The sequence below is a fragment of the Bos indicus genome, chromosome 19 (genome assembly GCF_029378745.1).
Source record: "Bos indicus isolate NIAB-ARS_2022 breed Sahiwal x Tharparkar chromosome 19, NIAB-ARS_B.indTharparkar_mat_pri_1.0, whole genome shotgun sequence".
NCBI classification, from domain to species: Eukaryota; Metazoa; Chordata; class Mammalia; order Artiodactyla; family Bovidae; genus Bos; species Bos indicus.
Genome location: NC_091778.1, coordinates 33,316,325 through 33,342,462, shown reverse-complemented (window position 1 = coordinate 33,342,462; position 26,138 = coordinate 33,316,325). Strand labels below are relative to the sequence as shown.

The 26,138-nt window shown below is 45.4% G+C and overlaps 1 protein-coding gene across 1 annotated transcript in view; it reads right to left on the bottom strand.

Moving 5' to 3' along the window:
* COX10 (cytochrome c oxidase assembly factor heme A:farnesyltransferase COX10) overlaps positions 1-25,527 on the bottom strand; it is a 109,083-nt gene extending 83,556 nt beyond the window's left edge. The window contains exons 1-4 of the mRNA XM_019981813.2: positions 25,373-25,527; positions 20,294-20,427; positions 18,214-18,535; positions 2,119-2,243 (exon numbers count right to left, since the gene is read on the bottom strand). Coding sequence (XP_019837372.2) covers positions 2,119-2,243; positions 18,214-18,535; positions 20,294-20,427; positions 25,373-25,415 — 624 coding nt within the window. The 5' untranslated portion in view covers positions 25,416-25,527. The remainder of the gene's footprint in view (positions 1-2,118; positions 2,244-18,213; positions 18,536-20,293; positions 20,428-25,372) is intronic.
* Between the last annotated feature and the right edge of the window lie 611 nt (positions 25,528-26,138).

Here is a 26,138-nt window from a genome sequence, read left to right as displayed (position 1 = left end):
AGCGGGACAGTTGTGTGTGTGAGAGGCAGGCAGGGCTAGGACACAAGCCTGAGGAAGAGGCAGGATAAGACTCTTGGCATTTGTCATCACAGAAAGAATGCCCCTATGGAGGCTGTAGCTTCCTGAGCAGTTTAAAACCTACAAAACCCAACTCAGCCGCTGGAGCAAACTGTGAAATAACATGGCCATCTAAACGCATTTCAACTTCAAACATTTCTAAAACCTTGGTTTGTGTTCAGCTTCCATAATAAACTTCTGCCTAATATAAGTCATTCCACTTTATTTCCTCCAGATATTTCTTTGCTACAATTGAATGGTTTTACTCCATCATGAATCCTTGACCACCTTTTTATTCCTTTTGGTGGTGATGGTGGGGGGCAGGGGGTCAGACAGCTCCAACTCAAGGCCAGTCTATTTTTTTTTAAAGACTTTTTAATGTAGATCATTTTATTTATTTTTTTATTTCATTTTTTAAAGTGTTTATTGACTCTGTTACATCTGTTTTATGTTTTGGTTTTTTCGGCCCCAAGGCATGTGGGATGTTAGCTCCCTGACCAGGGATCGAACTCATACCTTCTGCCTTGGAAGGCAAAGTCCTAACCACTGGACTGCCAGGGAAGTCCCCCACTCTGTGTCATCTTTTACAATATCTAGGGACAATTTGATGTTTATGAGCTTGTGTTGCTATTTTCTGAGTCTCCATACTTTTGTCTGAAGCCTCTATTAAAATCTATGTAAATGCAACAGAAGACAACAATTGATATTATTAATCTTATGACCTGGATTTATAACTACTGAATACATACAAGTGATAATTTTAAAAATATTTTGAAAAATAGACCCATAAATAGTCACATAAACCCAATTTGCTTATACTGCTTTTTATTCAATCGTCATTAAAAACGTGTTCATTGTGAAACCGTCATCAATCTCTTCGCTGGGGAACAAGGGAGGGTGCAACAGGAAGAGATGGCTTGTGGTTTACAGGAGGGGTGTGGGGCGGGGGCGGGGTGGTGAGTAGAGCTGCTTGAACCTCCTGTAGCACCGTTTTGATGTAAAATCGGAACAGAAATTTAACTTTATTTGAAATGCATTGACCCTTCTCCAAGCAGCCGATAACACATGGTAAAAGCACACCGATTCTAGATGTTCCCGAATGAAAAGGCTCATGCTTTGCAGACTACCAGCGCATGCATCCACTTGGCCAACCTGTTTTCCTGCTGGTAACTTCAATTCCTGTTTTAAAACCATGCCAACTCCTCTTGGGTGTTCTGGTGAGGAGAATGACTTTCTTTGCGTTTTAGCCAAGACTTTCCCACCACAATATCTTATGAGAAAGCCACAGGGCTGGGGCACACACTGCAGTGACCAGGCTGGGGAGGGGAAGGCATTTTAGAGAATTATTTTGACATTTAAAATAATAGGGAGGGGAAGAAGCATTAAAAATAATGTGCTAATTAATTTTTTTGATATATTCTGATTCCACGGGCCAAGTTTACTGAGGACTGAATTAAAGAATTTTTTTTTAAAGATGGATGTGCTTGTTTAAAATACACTGTTTTGCATAGTGGTGGTTTTAAAATGCAAACAAGTCAAACCAAAGGAAGAACAACACATAATAATGTAAGCTTGGGGGAATGTGCCTGAAGTCGGAAAGAGGAGAGAGGCTGATAGCTCTAAAGCACTTTCTAAAAAATAAACTATTTTAATTGAATTAATTAATTAGCTTGTTTTTTGGCTGTGCCATGTGGCATGCGGGATCTGAGTTCCCCAACCAGGGATCAAGCCTGCATCCTGTGTATTGGAAGCAGAGTCCTAACCACTGGACTGTCAGGGAAGTCGCTCTAAAACACTTTCCAACCTTAAACCCTGGTCATTTGAGAAAGATACTCTATTGCTCTCGCTTCTGAATATACCTGAAAACGTTTCACCTGAAAAGAAAAAGACAGACTGGTTCGGGACCCCAAACCTTGCAAGACACGCAGCGTTCCAGGCTCACAGGACCTTCCCAGCAATGGGTGTGATTTGGGAGGGGTCTTTTTCTTTTTAAATGCCACAATATGACAATCTCAGAAGAAGCGACGATAGCCTGACCCGGCTGAAAGGTGCTGCACTGACCTGATTGATGGAGTTGGCAGCGCAGGAAGCCAGGCCTGTTCCAACAAAGGTAAGCAGGAAGCAGGACCAGTCAAAAGGCGCTGGAGCCAGGGCGAAGCCAGCCGAGGTGGTGCTGACGACCAGGGCTGCAACACAGAAACAAACCAGGCGCTGTCACCAGGCAGGGCGGAGGGTCCTGGCCATGCAAGCCTGCCTCCAGGCAGACCAATCCCACCTCAAGAGCACGGACTGCAGGCTCACCTTTCATTGGAAAATTAAGCTTTACAGAACATTATTCCAATAATAAAAACTCTATGTTTACTATAGAAAAATGCCATTACATCCAAGAGTGAAAACTAAGTGGGTGTTTCAGATCCAGTCGTTCACTTATTCATTCAACACTCACTCACTGCATACCTAATCCACAATCAGTACCTACTAGACGTGAGGCATTGTGCTGAGCAGGTTAGGCTCTATTCTGCCTTGAGGTCCTTGTACTTTTTATTCCCTCTGCCTCTTCCCCTGGCTGGATCCTCCTCATCTTCCAGGTCCTGCCTTAGAGATCGTATCTTAGGGAGAACTGCCCCATCATCTCATGTGCAGGAAGCCCTCCAGGCTGACAGTGCCCTTGCGCTTCCTTTCTGGCACTTGTCACTCTCTGGCTTCCGCCTGGAATATAAGCTCCATGGAGGCAGGTGCCCTGACTGTCTGGCTCGCTGCTACTTTCGGGGATCCCAATGCATCAGGCAAGGAGTATTTATTTTGAGCTTTGTAAATAGGTTTAAAAAATCAATTACCATCATGGTGGAAAAGACAGTACCATTATCAGTGAAATGTCAAACTAAAAATACTGTAAGAAGAAAATTCACTTTGTTTGAAATCAAAAAGGGTATGTAGTTGCACAAAACCAATGGTTTTTCTTTTTATTTGCCCCCAGAGCTTGACTGCGGAGAAGGCAATGGCACCCCACTCCAGTACTCTTGCCTGGAAAACCCCATGGACGGAGGAGCCTAGTAGGCTCCAGTCCATGGGTTCGCTAAGAGTCGGGCATGACTGAGCGAATTCACTTTCACTTTTCACTTTCATGCATTGGAGAAGGAAATGGCAACCCACTCCAGTATTCTTGCCTGGAGAATCCCAGGGACAGAGGAGCCTAGTGGGCTGCCGTCTATGGGGTTGCACAGAGTTGGACACGACTGAAGTGACTTAGCAGCAGCAGCAGAGCTTGACTGGGTGATGAGCAATAAACACAGAACATGTAATTTTTGACTAATGGGTCAACTCTTGAGCTGAGAAGAGACACCAAGTAGTTTGCAAAAAAACTGACCGAGAGAAAAGGATAATGCTTTAGTAAGACTTAGTAATGATTAAATCTACAAAATGGAAATACTGCCTCATTTAAAAATATACAAATTATAAATGGTAACACAGATTAAAAAATGACAGGGACCATTATTACTAGAGAGGAAGAAATCTGAATTTTTGTAACACATTTCCAAAAAAAGATCAAACGCTAACGAAGAATGTATTTTTACTTCATCAAAGCAATTAAAGAAAGAGAAAGGGAAAGAAAATTGATAAATTGTAAAATTGACCGAAGCAATATTCTCGCACAGCACTGCCATGATGGTAATTAAACTTTTCATTGATTTCCAGGGGATTCATTACGTGGAATCATTTTGCAACACCAGGATCTCATTAAAAGTGAATGTAATATAGTCTTTCATTAATAACACTGGAAATTATATTTTATTTGGTAATCTCGTATTCTGTCCCTTCACAAATAAACAGAAAATCAATGTGGCCGATGAAGCTTGACCCATCCAGTAGAGGCCCAGGAGCACTGTCCTGTAGTCCCAGGGGAGACTCCGGAGACCCAAGGAAGAGGGACAGCCCCACTCCGATGAACTCCCCACAGCAACCCTGCTCGTGGGTGGGTGTCTACCCCACACAGACTCCGCAGGCACCTGGGGAGATGCTGGGTGAGAAGGCAGCCCCAACACCCAGCACAGCTGCAGCTCTGACCTCTACTCTGCCTGGAACCGACACAGGGTCCGACATTAAGACTGGCCACACCGCGTCCTCCCACTGGCCAACATCACTGACGAGGAGACACCAGATACGGTCTCTGGTCTGCCTGCCTCCTCTGGGAGAAGCCCTTATGTTCTCTATAATTAAAAAAATTTTTTTTAAATTTCACAGTCACAAGCTGGCACGCCCTGGCTGGCCCAGAAGAAAGCAAACCTCCTTGAAGTGGGCTGCCTGGGGGCCATGTGGTAGAGAAGCCCAGGCGGCCCCCAGGAGCACAGTAGTCCAGGGACCTCAGTCCCAGAGACACAGAGAGATGGACTCTGCCAACAGCCGTGGGCCCGGAAGTGGCCCTGAGCCCCAGGTGAGAAGCAAGGCCCCGACCCACACAGTGACTTCAGCCTGGAGGGACCCTGAGCAGGAACCAGCCAGGTCAGGCCTGGACTTCTGACCTTTAGAAACTATGAACTAATAGCTTTGTGCTACATTAACCTGCAAAGCTGTTAATGCAGTAAGAGAAAACTAGCAATACTGTAAGGAGGGTGGCATTTGAGGAAGACGAGACTTGAGGACACAGGGGACGGACTGGAGTGGAGGGAAGATGGCTTAGGAACCACGGAGAGGCCTGCAGGGCCTCAGGGAAGGGACAACGGCCTGGGAAGGGCGGCAGTGGTGCAGAAAGAGGTAGAGCAAATCACCCGCAGGCACAGGCCTTCAATAGGGAATAAGCCTAAGAGATTACAGCAAAGGAGCCAAACAATTCAGGAACTCAGAGAACAAAAGGACCACAAAAGGTCAAAGGGAGCTTGGGGTCAGCTAATCTCTGTCCTGATGGAGGGGTGGCTTCACCGGGGCAGTCTCCTGTGGGATGGGTCTCAGTCGCTCTGTCCCTCTGTTCCAGGCCAAGTCAGGACAACTCCCTTGAAATACCTAGCTCTGGGTGTAACTCCTATCTCTGGAGCAACACTGCACAAGCTTCAGTCATGCAAATACCACCACCCCAGCCCCTGTCTCTCCAGGCACAGCATCCGCAGGGACCAGCCACACGGGACCTCCAGGCTCCTGTCCACAGCGAGTGACACCTTTCAGAGACGCACTAGTTTCTACCATAACAAGAGCGCTCAGGCCAGTGCCTGGCAAATCTAAGGGCCTAAAAAGTGGTGCTCTTGGTAACTGTTAAAATGTGGTTCGAGATGATCTATTTTTCCAGCCACTATGCTTAGACTTAATGTTTCAAAGCAGTGCCTTAAGGAACATTGACAAACAACAAAACACTTCACACAAGCTCCGTGTGCCCCAGTTTTATAACATCCAGGGGAGGGACCACAGCACAGTCCTTAATAACAGTGGACTAACTATGATGATGACAAAAACAAAACATACATTTGGGAAGCACTCTGCAATGCCAAAGTGCTTTTACATTTATTTAAACCCCGGAAACACTGCACTTCAAAGCAGTGTGTGGATACTTCAGCGTTATGGGAAGAAAACATGAGAACTTTAATTCATATTTCACTTTTTAACTCTTTCTTCTAAAACACATATTGTGCATATCATAAAATGAATATAATACATTGGGATGAGCGCACATGAACTTTATTTACAAGTAACAACGATACATTTTTGTTACATATGGCATTTATATACAATAGCATAAATATTTTATAAATATACACACATGCACTTAAAATTTTTTACTGATAAAATACACGACCAACAACCTTTGGAGAGGCCTGCTCTAAAATAAGCAGCAAGGCAAGCACTGGTGGGTAGCATGTCCAATTTTATATGTGGAGATCCAGGAGCCAGCCAAGGGCGGTGAACTCAACCCTTGGCCTGACCAAGGGTCATGTAAGTTACACATGATATATGGCTCTCTGCTATATGGGTTATTCTGTAACAAGTCCTGCAAAGAAAGACATTTTCAGAATAAAATTCCACTGAAGGAAGGGAAGACCAGCTGTGCTCAGTTGGTTGGTCATGTCCAACACTCTGTGACCCCATGGACTGTAGCCGCCAGGCTCCTCTGTCCATAGGATTCTCCAGGAAATACTAGAGTGGGTTGCTATTCTCCAGGGGATCTTCCTGACCCAGGGATGGAACCTGCTTCTCCTGCACTGGCAGGCAGGTTCTTTACCAGTGAGCCACCTGAGCAAACACACACACATACACACCACCCAGCTGATGACATCACCACCAGCAGGCCGGCTGAGCTTTCAGGATATCCTTGCACACGAGCCATGATGCTCCTGCAGCAGAGATCCTAAGGAGAATGGCCACAAGTCCCCGAGCAGGGAGCCCACACCCCGGGGGAAAAGTTCCCCTCGCCCCACCCACCAGGCACACGACCCTGCTTCTGCACCTAGGGGGCTCCGTCCCTGCAGAGGGTGGCTCCATGGGTCCTGGCGCCCCAGCTCTAGCTCATGGTCTGCTTCCAGAGCAGCAAGCAACTGCTGAAAGGTTTTCCCTTTTCCAGTACACAAGAGGTTTTCTTGAAGCAGTGGCTTAATCAAGAATGATTTTTTATTTTTTTGATAAAGGCTCAATACTTTGAGAACTGCTGGTCTCTGAGTACAAGCATAATGAAGGTGCTCATGCACCTTCTGAGATCATCCATTAAAAAGAACTTTATCTCTTTTCTGAGATCATCCATTAAAAATAACTATAAAGATGATATTAAAAAACTGGTCATCTACATCCTGCTTCATCTCTCTTTCACTGCCTCACTGTTTTTCAGCCCTGGCCCCAAAAAGAATTAGCGTGAAAAACAAAACTCCAATAAATCAATTCAGATAATTATCAACTCTGATAAAAGATTTGCTTGAAAGATGGAAACCGCTGACTAAATGAGAGTTTGAGATTCTCTATAGATTTCAAATTATCCTTGTGATCTATTATATCTCATTATCCTTGAGAGCAGGGACTATGCAATATTATAACCCAAATCTTATAGACCTGAGGTGTATTTTCTTTAAATCTCTTTTATGTACAAAGCAGCCAGAGAACAGACAGTTGATGAATTTGTGTGTGGCTTTGTTCACCGGTGGCTCCAAGCAATGGAATGTTTTCGTTAACGGATCTCAAAGTTCAAAACTATACAACTTAATTAAAAGGCGGGAATTAGGTCTTTTCTGATTTTCAAACGAACATGTATTTTTTACTTGATAGCTGTACTTATGACTTCTTCCTCTCTTTTCATTTCTGTTAACACCATAAGCTTCAAATGGCTCAATTTCTAATTTAAGTGAGTCTCGTAGGCTTCACAGCTTGGCTGCGTTCCGTGAACCTTCTGACAATTCTGTTACCCACACACGTATGGAGGAAGGTGGTAATTCTTATGCTTATTGTTTCGTTCAGATGAAAAGTCAATGGATGAGAGACAGGGTACTTTTTTCCTCAGCTACATTAAACACAATCAATCAGAGAGTAACTGACTACAAACCGTGACCACATCAGGTTAAAAGATAAAGACTTCTAATGGAGATTTTTAATAACACAGCTGCAAAACTAGGAACTTGCAGGGCCTTCTAGTTTTCCTCTTTATTTTTTTCATACTTGGTGACCAGAGGTGGTGGTCTTAAAAATCCAGGCCCAAATTCAAACTCCTAACTTCAAATTTACTGAGCATCACTATTACGAAAATGAAGCACTCAGTTCAGTCCCGAGGAAATTCCCCAGGAAGCACTTGGTTTGCATCCACGGCATTCAGAAGAGGGAAATGAAATAGCCATCAGGTCTGTATAAAAAAACACATCCAGAAAAGCTGTTTGCATCCAAGTTAATTAGGCAACACTGAGTGAGACCCTAAGATTGTTCTTTCAATCACAGTTTTTCCTTGAACTATCGAAGCTTTTCTACTTTGACATCCTATTTTTAGTTTTCCTTTTCAACAAAAAAACATTTCTTCCCAGTAGACTCAATAACCAACACTTTATGATCTTTGTAATTAACTAAAAGAAGTTTCCATAAAACTGATGCTTATTAAGCTTTTAAGAAGTAAAAACAATCCTTTTGAAAAATCAGTTTGGCAAGAAGAAACTGTTAGTCGAGCAGTTTTTACTAAAATAATGAAGATTGTTCTCGGTTTCATATCAATGACAACGGGTGAGGGTGACATGGTGAAAAGCAGACAGAAATATGAAACACAGTGGCCCAAGGTCACCTGTCACAGGTACAATACTTTACAGCTGCTACTAAATACTCATTGGAAGGACTCATGCTGAAGCTGAAGCTCCAATACCCTGGCCACCTGAAGCGAAGAGCCGACTCATTGAAAAAGACCCAGATGCTAGGAAAGATTGAGGGCAGGAGGAGAAGGGGTGACAGAGGATGAGATGTTTAGACGGCATCACCAACTCAGTGGACATGAATTTGAGCTAATTCTGGGAGACGGTGGAGGACGCAGGAGCCTGGCGTGCCACGGTCCATGGGGTCACAGAGAGTTGGACACAACTTAGTGATTGAACAACAACAAAATATTCAGCTATTACATCACAGGAAAATGATTATTTGTACTTAAAAAGCTAAGCTGTTTTAAATTCTACAAATTTTTGCAAGAGAGTTCATTATAGCTTTTTTCCCCATAAGCTTCTATTTTTTGAGTATCTATTATGTGCAGGGCAGGAGTGAGGCCCTGGGAACGCAACAAGCCACGGAGATGGATGTGGTCCCTGCCTCGCGGTGCCCACAGGCTGGTGGAGATTCAGACAAGCCAACAGGCACAACAGCAAAGCGCGGAAGCACGTCAGAGGGTGGAGTCACGGACGCTGTGACAGCTAAGGGCTCCTGACCTAGACACCTGCTCAAACTGAGGTCAAAGGTGAAGACAAAGGATGAGGAGGAGCTGGCCTGGGAATGGGGAGGAGGGCCAGGTGTGAGTGCTAGAGGCAGAAAAACAGCGACACAGGGCCACGGCGTAAGGGAGCACCAGCCAGCCTGCCCACCTCCTCTGAAGAGAGCACCACCCATGCGAATACAGGTCAAAAAACATGCCTTGTGTTTTAACAAAACACTGCTATGTTAGCACTCCTCTTTTCATTCTTAACCTCCAAATTTACCATCCCTTGCTTAAGATATAAAAAAAATGCTACCACGCAAAAACTTTTTAGCACTTAAACCGATAACCTGGCAGCAGCCTTTTAAATTCACTCTTGTAAGGTTCTCATTCCTTAACCTCAATAAGTAAGATGCTACCGTACTTCACTCTGAACTAGAAACTAGGCCCCTGAGGACACCCCAGAATGATAATCAGGCACCTGCAGGGCTGGGGAGCCATTGTCCAGTCCCCTCTAGAGATGCGGCTACACAGCCGCCAGGGACGGGGGAGGCCTGACTGTGTGCAGAACCTAAGAGAATGCCACGGGTCCACAGATGCGGCTGGCTGTGATACGAGGTGGGGCTGATAGGAGAAGAGACAGGCAGAGAAGAGAAAAGGCAATGACCTGTGAGAACCCAGATAAACCAAGAGTTCCCACTTGATGAAAACCAAAGCTCGCTTTTTGTTTGAAATGGGGAGCAAGGTGGTTTGCCGAGCATGAAACTGAGGTGGTGGAGAGGGTGTCGATTGAGTTCTTCGGATAATAGTTTCTCAGAGTAGGTTCTGGGGACCATGCCAACCAGGGCCCTTTGTTAAAATACAGATTCCTACGCCCCCATCCCAGACCTAGTGTGAAAGAGTTTATGGAGACGAGGCACAGGAATCTGCATTTTAACAGGCACTCCAAGTAGCTCAGACCACACGTGGCGATTCAGAAACATTAAAGGGAGTGGAGTTCTCCAGGTGGATAATGGAATCTGGGGCAAAGAAGACAACTTAACAGGATGACAGGCCCTCAGTGACTTCTAAGTGTAACAAAGGAGCGAAAGAGGGGCTGCCTGGCTCGCTTCTTTGTTCTGCTGAAGTTTCGCCATCAACCTGAACTATTCAGTGTAGCCTTGGGCCAGCTGGTCTTCCTCCATGGCACAGTCCAGTGAGGACAGTGCCCCAGCACACAGGAGGAGTCTCAAACACATACCTGATGATCAAGATGGCAGGGAAGACTGCCGACAGACAGGCACATACCCATAACCAGCCCTGGGAAAGTATAGGCGGAGGCGGCAAAGCAGCTTTATTTAAACACGCCGCACAGGAAGCCCATGTGTGGTGTGGTCCCACAGAAGATCTAGAGGCGCGGTTCTACTGTCCTTGGAAAACTAGAGGTGGAAATCTGGGCAGCCCGCATCCTCTTCCTGGGAGGGGACGTGCTGCATAAAAAGACAGCCTGGTGGGTGCTGTGAGGACATAGGGAAGCTGGCTACAGACAGCATTGACCAGGCTGGACTTAGATGCTCTGTTTTTTTTGAATGATAGAGGTATTCTTTACCCCGTCCCTTTTAGCTGGAGAAGCCATGCTTGCTGTACAGCCCTGGCCAATAAAATTTAAGGAGATATTCCTATCAAAACCTTCCCCTCCCAAGTAAAAAGCCTGCCCTGGCTTGCTCGATCTTAACTCCTGGACCAGGGACTGAACCCGCACCCTCGGCAGTGAAAGCACAGAATCCTAGCCACTGGACCACCAGCGAATTTCCTAAAAAGGCCAAGTCTTGTTAAGGAGGTTTCTGCCTTTCCACATCATCCCCATCTTCATTCTTTCTGCCTGGAATACAACATGATGAGGGGGGAGTGGCAGCCACCTTGTGGCTACTACTTGAGGACAAGAGCCAGAAGCTAATGAGAACAGAGCAAAGAGCAGGGGCCAACTATGTTAACAAAATCCCTGAGCACTAGCTCTCGACTCCTAATCTCAGACTCCTTGATACGAGAGTATATAAACCCTTCATCTGCTTAAGTCACTGTTCTTCAGGTTTTCACTTACATGCAGCTGAGCCCATTCTCAACTCATAGCTTCTTCTCTTTCTCTTCATAAAAGCTGTCAATGCATTTTTGAGAATGATTACCATCCTCATGAAATTTAGCTCTACATTCCTCTAGCATCTACCACCCATCTCACACTTAAAATCAATCCAATTAATCTTGGGCTCTTTCTCTGGTAGCTGAGCTGGGAAAGAATTAATCTCAAACTGTATTTAAAGCAGTGACATCATCAGAAAACAGAATAGCCCAGATAAAAATAGTTTTCATCTAACTTGGAACACTGGCTGAAGCATCTACATGGCCCGCTCCCACCAGAAACCAACTGAAATGATGGAATAAAAATGAAAATTAGAGAAAAACCTACATCAGCAATAAATTAGGTAAAGAGTGGATACTAAAACCCTCAAGAAATGTTTGTTAAATACAGTGCAGATGAGATGAAACTGAAGACAGATGCTGAAGGATGACTTGTGCCTTTCACTATTTGAATAGCAGAAAATGACCAACTGGTGAGAAAATGGATGTGTGGTGTGTGCTGAGTTGCTTCAGTTGTGTCCGACTCTTTGTGACCCTATGGGCTATAGGCTGGCAGGCTCCTCTGTCCATGGGATTCTCCAGGCAAGGACACTGGAGTGGGTTGCCGTGCCCTTCGCCAGGGTATCTTCCCAACCCAGGGGTTAAACCCGAGTCTCTTATGCCTTCTGCATTGACAGGTGGGTTCTTTACCACTAATGCTGCCTGGGAGGGGAATAAAGGCTATCTGAGGGGACGCTGTTTTTCTGGCTGCTGTGGAGGGTGAGGAATGAGGAGCAGAGGCCAGGGTGAACTGTGGTGACCTGGACCCACTTTATGCAACAGCAGGACTGTGCTGGGGCAGCTGCGCCCCCTGGAAAGGAGAGAGAAGGGGCCGGAGCAGAGAGGATGCAGAGCCCTCCTTGATGTTGTTCTCACCGAGTCGAGGTGGAGATGACGCGGAGGCCCTCAACCCGACGGGCAGGCCCCCACCCACACGGCCCCCCACAGAGGGTATGCCTGGCAGGGGCGCTGGAGAAAACGCTGAGCACAGACACCCTGTGTGCTGAGAGTGGAGGCAGACCATGGGAGAAACCAGACTTGGGAAGCAGGGCGCTGGCACGGTGGTTTCAAAACCACACTGGAAAAACCTCTTTAGAGCAGAAGTTCCCTTGCTGATGCTCCCTCTGCATCTCCTTCAGGCCACAGGGATGTTTTACCAGTAACAGACTGAGAGTCTCCGTCCTCGAGCTGAAAACGCAAAAGAGGAACCCAGGGATGCCACGTCACACAGGGAGGGGTGTTCTCGTGCGCTTTTGTATCTTCACAAAACATCACTTATTAAAAGAAAAGGCCGCCAAAAACAGTGGCACAAAAAGATATTCACAGAATTAGGATTTTTTTTTTAACTGTAGAAAACATTTACATTATGATCTTATTTTTGTTTAAAAAGCAAAAGTATTTGAATGGCATGTATAGAAAAACATTCTGTGTGTGCGTGTTAGTTGTTCGGTGTATCCAACTCTTTGAGACCCCATGGACTGTAGCCCGCCAGGTTCCTCTGCCCATGGGGTTGATTCTCCACGCAAGAATACTGGAATGGGTAGCCATTCCCTTCTCCAGGAGATCTTTCCGACCCAGGGATCAAACCCAGGTCTCCTGAGCCAGGGAAGCCCCAGAAAGACATTCTAGAATACACCAAAATCATCAAAACAGGTCTCACTTGGATGATTATATTTAGAATTATAAGGAGAGTCCCATCCTTCCCATTTTGGCTTCTCTGTATTTTCTATTTGTTCTAAAAGTAAAACTCAGTAATGCAAATACTGCTTTAACATTTATCAAGCATACAGATATTAAGGTAATTATTTCAAAATATATATTAAAATTTAAGAAACTATAACACAATATTTTTAGGAAAATGTGAAAAATCTTTTATGTGGTATCTGAGAGCTGATAATTATAGTACATTGACCTTTAAAAACTATAAGCAAGCTAAAATAAAATTGCATCCTCTATTCTTGGGGTTTTTATTTTTTTTTTTCCTTTTAATAAAAAACAGCATTCTAGGTTCCGGAGAAAGAAGTCCAAAAACTAGCAGGCTGCAGTTCACATCAGTTCTGTCAACAGCCTAATCTATTGGCTTCAATAAACAAATTATTTTAGTGTTCTGGTCTCAAAAAAAAAAAACGTGCTGCAGCTTTTCAGCACAGACATTATTCAGGAAAACATTTCTGCTTTTTATTGACCCATATTAAGTGTTAACTTGGTTGAGTCACCAAAGTGTCTTATGATCCTAATCCAAATAAAATTTCTTCACCCCAGTGTGGTCCTTGCAACAAACTCCAAAAACATATTGTAAATAGCTCGGCTGGCAAGAGAAACTCAAGGGAGACACACTATAACTTCTTTATAAACTCAGTCTTACTTCCTTTCATAGAAAAAAAACAAATCTTTAAACGGCATTAGCTCCTTCAGACTTTGGCCCAAATCCTGGTATAAATGCAAAAGCCCCATCCTGCTGCTACTCTGCTGTCCTACAGATGAATGGGACACATGGTCACTACACGGCTCTTCCTTAGTCTACAGCTTATTATCCTTGGTGTGTTACAGCTATACACGAACGAGGCGAAGGAAGAAAGACAAGTTCTATCAAAGTGATAGCTGCCTCCCAGGTATTTCTGCCTTGGCTATCATGACCTATAAATGAATTGCCCAAGATGTAAAGAGTCCAAAAGAAACCAATTGATAAACACCAGGGATTTTCTTTAAAAAAAAAAAAAAAAAATCCTGCAGACTCCAAGACATGTATGAATTCAAGTCATAAAATAAACAGGGAGGTAAGAGGTCAAATAAGAGAGTTGGGGTCACTCGAAGGGTGTTGCCTCTTTAAATGGAATAAGCAGAAGGAAATGACTTGAATTCAATTAGCTCATCCAGAAACTGGGGGCAGGGAATATATAAAATGATACAAGAGACGTTTACTGCCGGGACTTTTCCATCTGTGGCTGCAGGGAAGGCTGCTCCCCGACCCACGTGTGCATCTTGCCCATGCACACCTCTCCTGTGTGGTCCAGACCTCCCCCCCAAGCCCCTGCCTACAGCTGCTCCCATGCCAGTCATGGCTAGGGTTGCTCAGGCTCTCACGGGAAGGAGGGGGCGAGCCCTCCACGCCCGCCAGACCACGGGGGTCTGTGCTGGCCCTCTGCCAGCGCATCGCCTCCCTCAGTTTCTCGAAGGGTGGCCCAGGACCACCTGCATGCAATCATCTGCACCCGTGCCAAGGTGCAGAGCTCCAGGTCCCGTCCCAAGGCTCCGGGATCTGATCCCTGGGGATGGTGTCCAGGAAGCGCCACGGGAACACACACATGTGCCATGCGAGCTTCTCAGCAGACTGAAGAGTTGAGGCACATCCTACACACTGCACAACCGCCGCTAAAGAGCGATTTAGTCATGGCTGGAGATTTCAGACCACGTTTTCAGGATGAAGCCCTGCTTGGATACACATCACTCTAAAGGTACAGAACAGAAAAAGCAATACAACAGCTGGAAGGAAGGAAGATGCTCCCGCTAAGCCCCCAAATTGATCCTAAACCGACTGTCACCCTTTCCCATATACCCTTAAAGAACTAAGCATTACGAAAACAAACTTTAAGACGTCATTCGAAATTAAATATTTAAAAGTACCTCATTTGAGACTCTAAGAAGAAGAAACACTGATAATTAGTTCCTGATTTAGCAGCCTGTCAATGTTGACTTCCTAACTGCCAGATAAAACAACTCCATGGCCAGGCTTCTTAGGAGACCTCTAGCATTTAAGTGTTGATCACTTCCTTTATGGGCCCTTTCCGTGATGAAGCCCTCTCCTGTTTCCCTTCCTCTGACCACATATTCCCTTGCAGGCCCCATTACACACTCTGCCCAGTCCTTAAAAGCGGACTGGCCCCAAAGTCTTGTCCTTGGCTTTCTGCTCTGGCCACTTTACACCTGACCTGCTCACCACCATGGCTTCAGGTCAACCCTATGCTGAAGACCCTATGCTCTTCCAGCCCGGGGGTCCTGTCCTTCACAGCTAGTGTTCCCTGGGCAACTCCAATTCCGTGTGTCCAGTACTGCCCTCCCCTCACACCTGGTTCTCCTCCCTTCAGTACTGCCATTCTTAAGTCTCAACACAATCATTCATCCAGTCTTCGCTGGAAGTTCTCCAAGGGCAGGGCAGCAAAAACTCAAGGGCCTGCAAGTTACATCACCCGGGTGATGAATTTATTTTTTATTTAAGAAACGAGTGTGTAGGTTTTAACATGGTCGCCTCTATGCAGTTCCCAGATGTCATTCCATTTAACATTCAGTACACCCCTAGGAAGTAAGTTATCATTACTAATTCCACTTTACAGATGGGTAAACTGAGGCACAGACATATGGAACTTGCTCAAGGTCACTAAACTAGTAAGAGCAATGACTTGAGAGCAGGGACTCTGGCCCAGAGGTCACTACACTCTTTCCAGGCCATGACTTTTCTAAGGCAATGACTCAAGTCTGCCAAGGTTGTGTGCCATGAGCACAGAACCAACAGCTGTGGCTACGTTCCAATAAAACTTTATTTACAAAAAGAGGCAAGCCTCGCTCGACGATGCTATCACCAGTTTTCTCAGTCACTCCTACACCTTATGGTGAAATACCTCCGACATGGTCCCCAAACCTTAAAGAATATAGTAAAAATATAGAAGTGCCTGAAAAAAACACAAGTGAAGGCTTCTATAACCTCAGGGTGCTGAAAATATTTCTAAGCATTAAAAAAACCAGTAAGGCTTAATACATGAAAGTTAAAAATTCCAATGGGGCAAAATAAAACAGAACAAAACATCACCAAGTAAACATCATAAACAGAAAAAGCAAAAAGAAAAAAAAGAAAAGGCAAAATGTGACAGAAATATTTTCATGCATGTGATGGATGAAATACTGATGTTCTTTATTTATTGACTGCCAAGAACAGGCCAGAGCAGGACTAAGGGAAAACCCTTGAAAGGATCTGACTGGATATGGGGACAGACTGGTCTCCAGGGAGGCGGGAGGACTGAGCACGGTGGGGAGGACGGACACGCCCAGCTGCTAGGACAGGGGTGGGAATGGGGGACAGGGGAAAGGGAAAAAGCCTGTTTCTGGGGAGGAGCTTAATCATTCTAGGTTACCATGTTCCTTTAAACTTGGGCAGAGTCCAGGCAGGAGGCATCATGAAGGGAAGGGAAGGTACTCTTGAGTTGGTTATGAGTAGATGAGAAAAGGAAAGTCAGTACGGCAGGAAGATGGGACAGAAAGGGTAGTTAGGACCACATGCCTCAGGAGTTCTGGACCTCAGCCTGCGGAGAGGGGGTGCAGAACCTCACAGGGCTAACGAAGGAGGTGAGACTGGAGACGACGCTCTCCACGGAGAGCAAGGAATTAAGACTGACTCCAGGGTTTCCCATCTGGGGGAAGTGAAGAATGCCGGTGTTACTGACAGAAGTGGGGTGATAAGAGAAGTAATGTGCCGGGCGGGTGGGAGATACTGCAGAGCACACAGAGAAAGACGGTCCCGCTGCTGGGGGAACTCGCTTCCGACACCTGCAGACAGAGTGGTCTCATCTTGAGGGTGACATCCTTACGATTATATCTGGGGTCATTCTTAACATGTCAACACATGATTCGCACACTGCTTGTGTAAGTGACACAAGGTAACTTCTGCAGGAATGTGATGACTGCTCAGCCATCGTGAGACACACAGACAGCACCTGTGATCAGGCCCACTGTTAGTTACCCTGTGCAAGTCTGACTGTGATCCTCAGCTCCTTTGTCAAATTCCTGTGTCTATCTGTCATCCCTCCAAAAAGATTTAAAGTGAGCTTGGTGGCTGAGGAAAGAAGTCATCTCTTTACCTCCTTCTACCCTGAATTTCAGGCTCAACTCTTGAAAAACAAACAACCAACCACTACTTTTTCCCTGATTTTCTCTACTCTGAAAATGCTCTGTCTCATCTGTTCCTTTCCCAATTCTGCCTCAGTAATATTACTGACCACTTTCTGTCCTCCAAGAATACGTAGTGTTACTATATTATCCACCCATTCCCCACCTGTATTCTTCACCTTATTCTCATCCAAGGGCTTCTCTGGTGGCTCTGGCGGTGAAGAATCACCTGCAATGCAGGAGACGCAGGTTTGATCCATAGATCAGAAAGATCCCCTGGAGAAGGGAAATGGCAACCCACTCCAGTATTCCTGCCTGGGAAATCCCATGGACAGAGGAGCCTGGTAGGCTGTAGTCCATGGGGTTGCAAAGAGTCAGAGAGGACTGAGCTTGAACCACCACCATTCTTATCCAAGAAGGAAAGGAGAGACCAGGCCTTCAGTCTGCAGGGTGGGCCAGAACATGTCTTCTAACAGGATTAGCACAGAATAAGCCATTTTGAGGTTGAGCTATTAGATGAGGTGACAATAAAGCTCGGCCAGACTCCCAGGGTGGCTGTAACAACCGAACGACATGACTCATGGGTTAATACCCAAGCAGATACAATAAAATTTGGTGCAGTCTGCTAGGCTTCAGCAAAAACATCTGGTACCAAACCTCTTTGCAGAGAAGCAATCTACATCCCTGGGAACGTGGGACAATCCCAGAGGCCCTATGAGAAGCAACCACAGCAGTGAGCTGGGGGTCCCGGCGCCTGTGGGTCCACGGCCCATCAAGCCCAGCAATGCGGCCCTTCTTGGTTTCAGAACTGAATCGGGCTACATTCTCTTACTGCGTCTTTACAGGACAGCAGCTGTAAACACACAAAAGACACGGAAGCAAACAGGACAGACATTCCATTTAACTGCAAGTAACAGACTCTTTTTAGTACAATGTGTTGTTGTTGTTTAGTCTCTCAGTTGTGTCTGACTTTTTTGCGACCCCATGAACTGTAGCCTACCAGGCTCCTCTATCCACAGGAATTCTCCAAGCAAGAATGCTGAGAGTGGGTTGCCATTCTCTACCACTGAGCCACCAAGGAAGGCCACAATATGTTCACGGTAATACTATTTACAATTCTGCATAAACAAAATTCCAAAAATTTGATTTCAAATCCCAATTAAGTTGAAAAGAGGAAAAAATACTAAAAGAGGATCTACAGTTTAAAATATTCCTTCAGGGGCAGTAAAAAAATTAGTAGTTTGTTTAACTACAAGAATAGTTTCAAGTAAATCCCAAGGTACCTGTGAGTTTGATTTTGGACAGCCGGGCCAGAATTCCTGGCAAATCATCCACACGCAGCTTCATCTCTTTCCACTGCTTCTCTTCTTTCGTCTCTTTCCCCAGATCTATGGACCCCTCAATTACTGAGGTGGGTTCTGGTTCTATCAATGCTTTTTCACTTGGCTTTCTGGACAGAGACAGGCTGGGGGGTACAAGAGGTCTCATCTCGCATATTTCGGCTTTAGCCTCATCCAAAGAAGTTTTTTCAAGGAAAGGAGATTCTGCTGGTTCTGGCTTCGGTTTTATTTGCTGCTTCAGGCTTCTGTTTAGTTGTGTGACATACTGAATTTAAAAAAAAAAAAAAAAAAGGTACACATAACTTAAGGAAACTGAGGCCCAAAATGCTCTTACGTGGTTGTTCAATAACACTTTACATCAGTCCAACTTCTACAGTACTTAAAAGATGTTCCTACACCTTTATAAATACTCGCTGAAATAACTCCTATTAGAGTATGTTACATGAGGGTCACTCTACTAAGATATGGAGAGGACAATTAACTGGTTTTCAGATTCTATGACTTAGAAAAAATCCTAGGGGTTTAAGTTCCCTGAAAGAAAGATAAACTGATTTCTTATTCATCTCCCCCAGGATTTCCCCCAACATAGACTCAGAAGCCGCAGGTTTAACATTCCAAATACAGTGCAAAAGTTTTCTAGACTCAAGAGCCCAAGTCAACCTGCTGACTTTCCCTGTGGCCCAGGGAGTAATGCAGAGAGAGGCTCCAAGGGGGCCACAACCCAGGGCTCAGGACCATCAGGGCAGTGGGTGTGTGGAGAGAACTGGGCTGAAGACTCAGACAACCTCTGTTACTTAACTGGCAAAAAGGAGCCACTTAACTGTGGCTAACATCCATGAGGCACTTCACAGTTTTAAACAACATATATCGTTAGACTTTATAGGAGACATGTCTCAGTCAGTCTTCTCAAAAACTGTGAAAGAAGACAGATGATTACTAGTATCTCTCACTTTAATTTTCAAATGAGGAAACCAAGGCTTGGAAACAATCTAACAGAGCCAAGAATAGAAAACTAGTTAGTTACAGATGCTCCTAGAACTGAAGCCCTTTCCTGATAACTAGCTAAGTGACTTTTTCCAATTACATTGCAAAGGCTTGAAATTACATACACTTGTCCGGGGAAGGACTTACAAACTCAGGAATGAATTCAGAGTTCTGTTTACATAAAAAAAGCACCCTATGTATTTGAGTTTCTCTTCTAAATATCCATTATCCTCCATCCCCAACTTTATAAGTCTGATTATTACTAGAAACTAAAATCTCTCATCAAAATGAGTTTTATTAAGTTAAAAGATTTTAAAAGCTAACATGGACACTGTAAGGTTAAAAAAAAAAGATAAGAGAAATGTCAAATAGGACTTCAGATTATGAATTTGCTATTCTTTCATGCTTGCACTGAAATTATGAGTTTTTAGCTGTGGTTTCTTCATTCTGCGATACTTTATGATTTGAGAAAGTGGCAAATGTAAGTTACCATGCTGACGACAACATGGAGTCAACCTGGTCCAAGGTCTACAAACAGACTGAGCTATATTATGAATGCCCACTGTAAAATGCCCAGAAAATCACAAGAACTCAATTTGTTTGAATCTGTTCAGAAGTGCATGTTTGAATCTCACTGCTGATATAAGAAAACAGGGAGGTCCTACTCTTGAAGCAATAATTTCTGTATTACTGATGTATTCACAGAACTTTAAAGAATTAAAAAAGATGAATTATACAGTTCAGCTTTTCCTAACTGTGGCCTACTCAAAACACGCCAGCAACTTTCTGTCTTTCTCCAGACTTAATCAATAAGGTTGAGATCATACTTTAAACTCAAGATACCAGAGTTATTCTGGTTTCAGTTAAGCATAATCAAAACAAGGGATTAACATTGTGGAAAAACTTAAGAGGGCAGGAAATAAAAGTCTTTTTCAAAGAGTACTTGTTGCAGCTCTTCTGACAACAGGAATTTCTGAAATCCCCTTGTACAGGGAAAGTACAGGCAGAGAGCCCAGTGAGCACGGTCTTCTGAACCTACCATGTGCCGGAGGAAGTTAAAGTGTTGAAATGTGACCCACTGCTGATTGACGTTCCTGAGAAGATGCAGGAACCTACGAGGTGACTCCCGCGTGACTCTTCTTTCTAGATACCAGATGCATCCTCCTCCCCAGCCTATCAAAGAAAGAGGAAAAAAATTAAAACGGCCATTATGTATCACCAAGCGATGACTACTGCTGCTGCTGCTGCTGCTGCTGCTGCTGCTGCATCGCTTCAGTCGTGTCCGACTCTGTGCAACCCCATAGACAGAAGCCCACCAGCCTCCCCTGTCCTTGGGATTCTCCAGGCAAGATCACTGGAGTGGGTTGCCATTTCCTTCTCCAATGCATGAAAGTGAAAAGTGAAAGTGAAGTGGCTCAGTCGTGTCCGACTCTTAGTGACCCCATGGTCTGTAGCCCACCAGGCTCCTCTGTCCATGGGATTTTCCAGGCAAGAGTACTGGAGTGGGGTGCCATTGCCTTCTCCGAAGCGATGACTAGACCTACCCAGAAGCAGAGCCAGCACCACGGTGGGCAGTGCATGTATGATGGGTCAGAACTCTGAAATGATCTGATCCAGACTCATGAATGAATGGTTATTGATCGGCCCTGCTCACTGTCCGAGTATAATTCTCCAGCAGTTAGGGAACTTGTTCATCTCAGGATCATTAAAAGTGAAAGTGTTAGTCACTCAGTCGTGTCCAACTCTTTGCAACCCCATGAACTGTAGCTCACCAAGCTCCTCTGTCCAAGGGATTCTCCAGGCAAGAATACTGGAGTGGGTAGCCATTCTCTTCTCTAGGGGATCTTTCTGACCCAGGGATTAAACCTGGCTCTTCTGCATTGCAGGCAGATTCTTCACTGTCTGAGCCAACAGGCAAGCCCTCAAGATAATTATGCTTTTATTACATCAAACATTGAAATGACCAAACCATCAATCTCTTAGAGAATCAAATGTAAAACAATCAGCTTGGTCACTTTCTAAAGAGGATAAAATGAGAAGCCCAATTTTTCTCAATAAATAACTGTAAAGTGAGTGAAGTCCCTCAGTCGTATCTGACTCTTTGAGACCCCATGGACTGTAACCCACCAAGCTTCTCCATCCATGGGATTCTCCAGGCAAGAATACTGGAGCGGGTTGCCATTTCTTTCTCCAGGAAATAAGAGTAAACCAGAAAATAAATTTCAGATTAATATTTTGGCCATATCGGGTAAGCCAACTAAAAGACAGAGGAAATTGCTCTCACTAAAGTATGACTCTATCAAGCTAGTTAGGAAGAAGCTATTTTTGGTATATCCAAATGTGGCTTTTAGTCATTCGTCTCTAAACCTTCTCTCAAATATCAACAAACCCAATGCTTCTGTGTAAAGCCCCATCCTGGGAAAGCCTCCGACAGGAACACAGCACAGACATTCCCTGCCGCCCCCTTCTTTTAAGTCTTACCCATCACTTCTCCGTTCCTCAAACCCTAGGGTAATTTTTAATCTTCAAGCCATTTCTAGAGTTGCTATGCCTGTTTCCATCTGCTGAGGATCTCCACGTGGATGGCTTGTAATATGTCTCTCAGAACACTTTAGTCTCACCCTTATCTCTACTCTGTCCTCTACTGCAGATAAAACCATCGCCTACTTGAGATTCCAAGACCACCTTGAACTCTTCCTTCATCACCTAATAACCATCAGCTCCAGTCAACTCGGAAACACTGGTCAAATCTGTCCACTTCTTTCCCTGCCGCTGAGAGATACAGACCCTTATCATCTCACACTTGGATACCGCAGAGTTGTGGGATGCAAACCACACGTCCGGACTTTGGTTAACTCCTTTCCTCTCCAATCCCAGTCCCACAGAGCCAGAGGGTTTCTTTCTGAAGCCCAGAATACACGTCATTTGCCCAAACATGTACGTGTGACTCACTGTCCTGCCCCACGATTTCAGTTTGTTCATCTTTGTTTATGCATCTCCTTGCCTGCAGCGTCCTGTTTCCACTCTGCCTGTCAAATGTCGAAGTTTCTTTCAAGTAGTCTATCATTCCATACTCTTTTTTGTAGCACTTCTTAATGCAGATTGTTTCTGCATCATTTTTTTTTTTTTTTAGTTCACTGAAAGCGGAGACTCTGTCCTGACCTCTGCTACAACAGCCAGCGGACTGTCTTCCATATAAGAATGAGATTGAGGGCTGACGACTCGGTCGCCCACATTGCTCACCTCGACAGGGGGAAGGAGAGCTATCACCACCCCATGGTAACCACGGCAATTGTCTTAGATTGGTCCCCTCTTCACTGAAATCATATCCTCAGCCCTCAGGTAAATACGACATGCTTATTTTCCACATCCATGAATATGTGGTGTCTGTATATGTGTATAGGAAGGAATGGTAGTGTTGAAATCAGTCCACTGATTGAAATTTCCTTTGAATTTAGTCCTCTGATAGTCTATCTTTTTCTTGATGGTATGTATTTTTCCTTTCTTGCCTTGACATTGTTCTTTGGGATAACAGGATTTCAATATTAAAAGGTTATATCAAGAAGACACCAAGTTTTATCGTTCTACACTTTAATTTCAAAATCAGTTGTGAGTTCCACTGGTCCACTGAGAAATGTATGTTCCTGGGAGGAAAAGAACCATCTTGGAAAATATCTCTCAAGATTATGTGGATTAAAAATGAGACTTTATGGAAACAAAACCAGCTTGGAAACAGCACTTTTAAATGATGAAAACACTTCATTTAGTCAAAACAATCAGTGTCCAGAAATTTAAAGACATTTTAGCCCTGTGTAAAGAAATATAGGTTTGAAGGTACACATGGCTTATAACAAATGCATTAAAAATCTGGACACAAATGATCACATCCATTATTCACCATCAACACTGAGTCAAGATTGTAGGGCTTTAAAAATGAAGTATGTGGATATGAAATGGAAAGGTTCTGAAAGTTTTCAGTGGCTATAAAACACTGTTAAGCTTTTGAAGAACAGTCGGGCATGATCAGACCCAGGAGGGCACGTAGACACCTGACACAGTCCCAGTGAACCTTTCTGCCCGCTTCCCACCATGCTGCTTCCATACCAAGCACTTACAGTAGACCTTCCAAGTGTATCACAGCAGGCTGCACAGACCACTTAATAGCAGATCTTTTGGTGATCTTTTGGTTCATAGCTTCAGGAAGCCAAGCTGTCTATTAATTCCTCCCATACCAGCATCAAAAAGACAGATCCAGCAACAAACCATTTGAACCATAAGCAGCCCACTTCCTGAACTGGGGAATTCTGAGTAGTGAGGTAGATCTGTCCTATGGGAAGCTGAAAATACAGAAATGAAAGCAGAAAAGCACCCCATCCTGAGCAATGTATGCTGGAAAAAACCTCCCTACAGAGGAGATAATTACAGCACTAAGAAAGGATGAGCTGTCTGAGAATGAGTGTCTCAGGTCAGAATTGAACACTCACAGTCAGGGATGGGAGAAGGTCTGAGATTGACTGTCTAGGGTCAGAATCGAACATTCACAGTCAGGGATGGGAGAAGGTAACAAATTCAAAAGGAACCACAGACCCTTCAAATAAAATGTTTCATCGTGGAAAATTCCAATCATATGCAATAGCAGAAGAATCCAATGAGCCCGCATTACTGATCCCCCAGGTTCAACAATGCTCAAATCTCTGTTAATCTTGTTTTAATCATCTATACACACTCCCATTTCTCACCCTCTTTGAGCCCTTTGAACCAGAAGAGACCTTTGAGATCATCTAGCTGAACAGCCTGTTTATAGAGGAGTAAACTCAATTCCAGAAAATACAGTTGATATGCCCTGAGATCACACAGCCAAAATAGACACACAGAATAACAATATTAGGAGAAAAGAAGAAAAAGGAATTTCAGAGTAATTGTGATCAATATTGCCAGATGGGAATTCCACTGAAGGTCCAGTGTTTAGGACTCCATTCTCTTACTGTCATGGGCCTGAGTTTGATCCCTGGTTGGGCAACTAAGACCTCACAAATCCAGTGGCTCAGCCAATAAAAAAAGTTTCTGGGATTTCCAAAGGGAGTCCATCTTGAATATGGACAATCAGTGACACATTTCCCACACATCAGTTATCACCCTAAACCACTGGGGACAAAACAATGCCTAACCTCCACTTTAATGTCTCCATCAGGACAAATTTCATTCATTTATAAACAATTACTCAGCACCAACAATGCACACCGGGTACTGTTTCGGGCAATGGGGACAGAGATGAACCAGACAGAAACCATCCCAGCCTTTACAAGATTCAATCTTGCAGTTGGGAGAAACATAGTAAATCGGTTATAAGCAAGCAATCAAAGGCTGTTCTAACCATAATGAAGGAAAGAGGGTGATGTGATAAGAGAGGGCCAGGGGTTCTACCTAGATAGTGTGCTCAAGCCTCTCTTAACAGGAAACATTCGAGCTGAGACCCAGGCAAAGGGCAAGAAAGCACATCTACACTAAACATACAATTGTGACAGGTCCTTGCCTGGTGGGATTATAGCAGGGCCCACGCTAATGGTAGAAAGACAAAAACCTGGGGGGCGGGGGATGGTTATGGCCCGCAGTCCGAGGTGATCACCGTCTTTATTATTGTCATTATGACCCTTTATATTGGAACAAGGCTTCCGGGTTGGGGAGTTGGCGGGGGTGGGGGGACGGCGGGGAAGCAAAGCACTTGCCAGGTTCTTATAAGTGCAACGTACGAGTAACTTACACATCGCTAGAACCTAAGGCCCTGAGAAGCCAAGAGGCTCGGGGAGCCCCCAGGTTCCTCTCTCCTGAACCTCCAGCCTCTGAAAACTGAAAGACGCACCAGACATCGCGTTCCCTACCCACCTCCGGGAGCTAGGAGATGGACGCGGTGTGCGGACCACCGGAACCCCAATGCAAGACTAGGCCCTAGCTCCGAGGCCCCTTCACTTCAGGCAGCCCCGAAGGTCACTTCCCTCACCGATGCCCCAGCCGACCTCGCCAAGGGCTCCCAAGGTTGCAGACAGGCGGAACCACGGTGTAGCACGTGGCAACGAGAAGAGAATTCCCCCAAATCCGTGCCCGAGGTGGGGTGCAGTACCTGTCAGGAGGCGTGAGGAGAGAGTGTGCGGGGATGCGGCCATCACGCAAGAGTCCAGCCGCCCCCTGGGAGCCCCGTGTCCTCTCTCCTCACCGGTTGCTGGGCGCCGCCATCTTCCTTCCTCGCCCCTCCATGGGAAGAGCGACGCGTCCGGTTCGTCACTTCCGGCAGGCGCGAGGCGGAAGCGAAGAGCAGCTGTGGCAGGGGTTAGGGAGACCGCAGGTCAGAGTGGCCCCGGGGTAGAGGGGCCGGGGTCTGAGGTGCTTTCGCGGGGACGCGAGGTACCCGGGGGTGGCAGAGGCTTCCGAGGAAAGACTGCGCGCGACGGCGAGCCCCCGCCTCCTGCCCCGAGGCCGGCATCCCTGGCGGGTCCCGAGGGGCCTGGTGCTAGGCTGGGCTGGGCCGGCCGGGGGCTGCTCGCGGGCCGCTTGCAGTTACCTCTTGGTCCTTCTGGACTGCCAGGAGGAAATGGTTCTGGGGACGGTGCCTCCACCTTCCAGCACCGTCAGTTACAGTGTTACCATAGTCGCCGTTAAGGCGGGAAACGATGAACTCGGGCTCCTGGACCCCAAGCCACCCCGAGGAATCGTCTGAGCAACCCGGGATGAGGAAGGTGCGTGCAGAATTTAAGATTTCGAGCTCTGGAGTGACTTCTGTATCCCTGGCTGCACCTTCTGGCCTTCTGACCTGCTAAACAAATGGCCCAAGTCCCCTGAACCTCGGCTTTGTCGCTGCAAGACGCAGATCCTAATAGTATATATTCTTT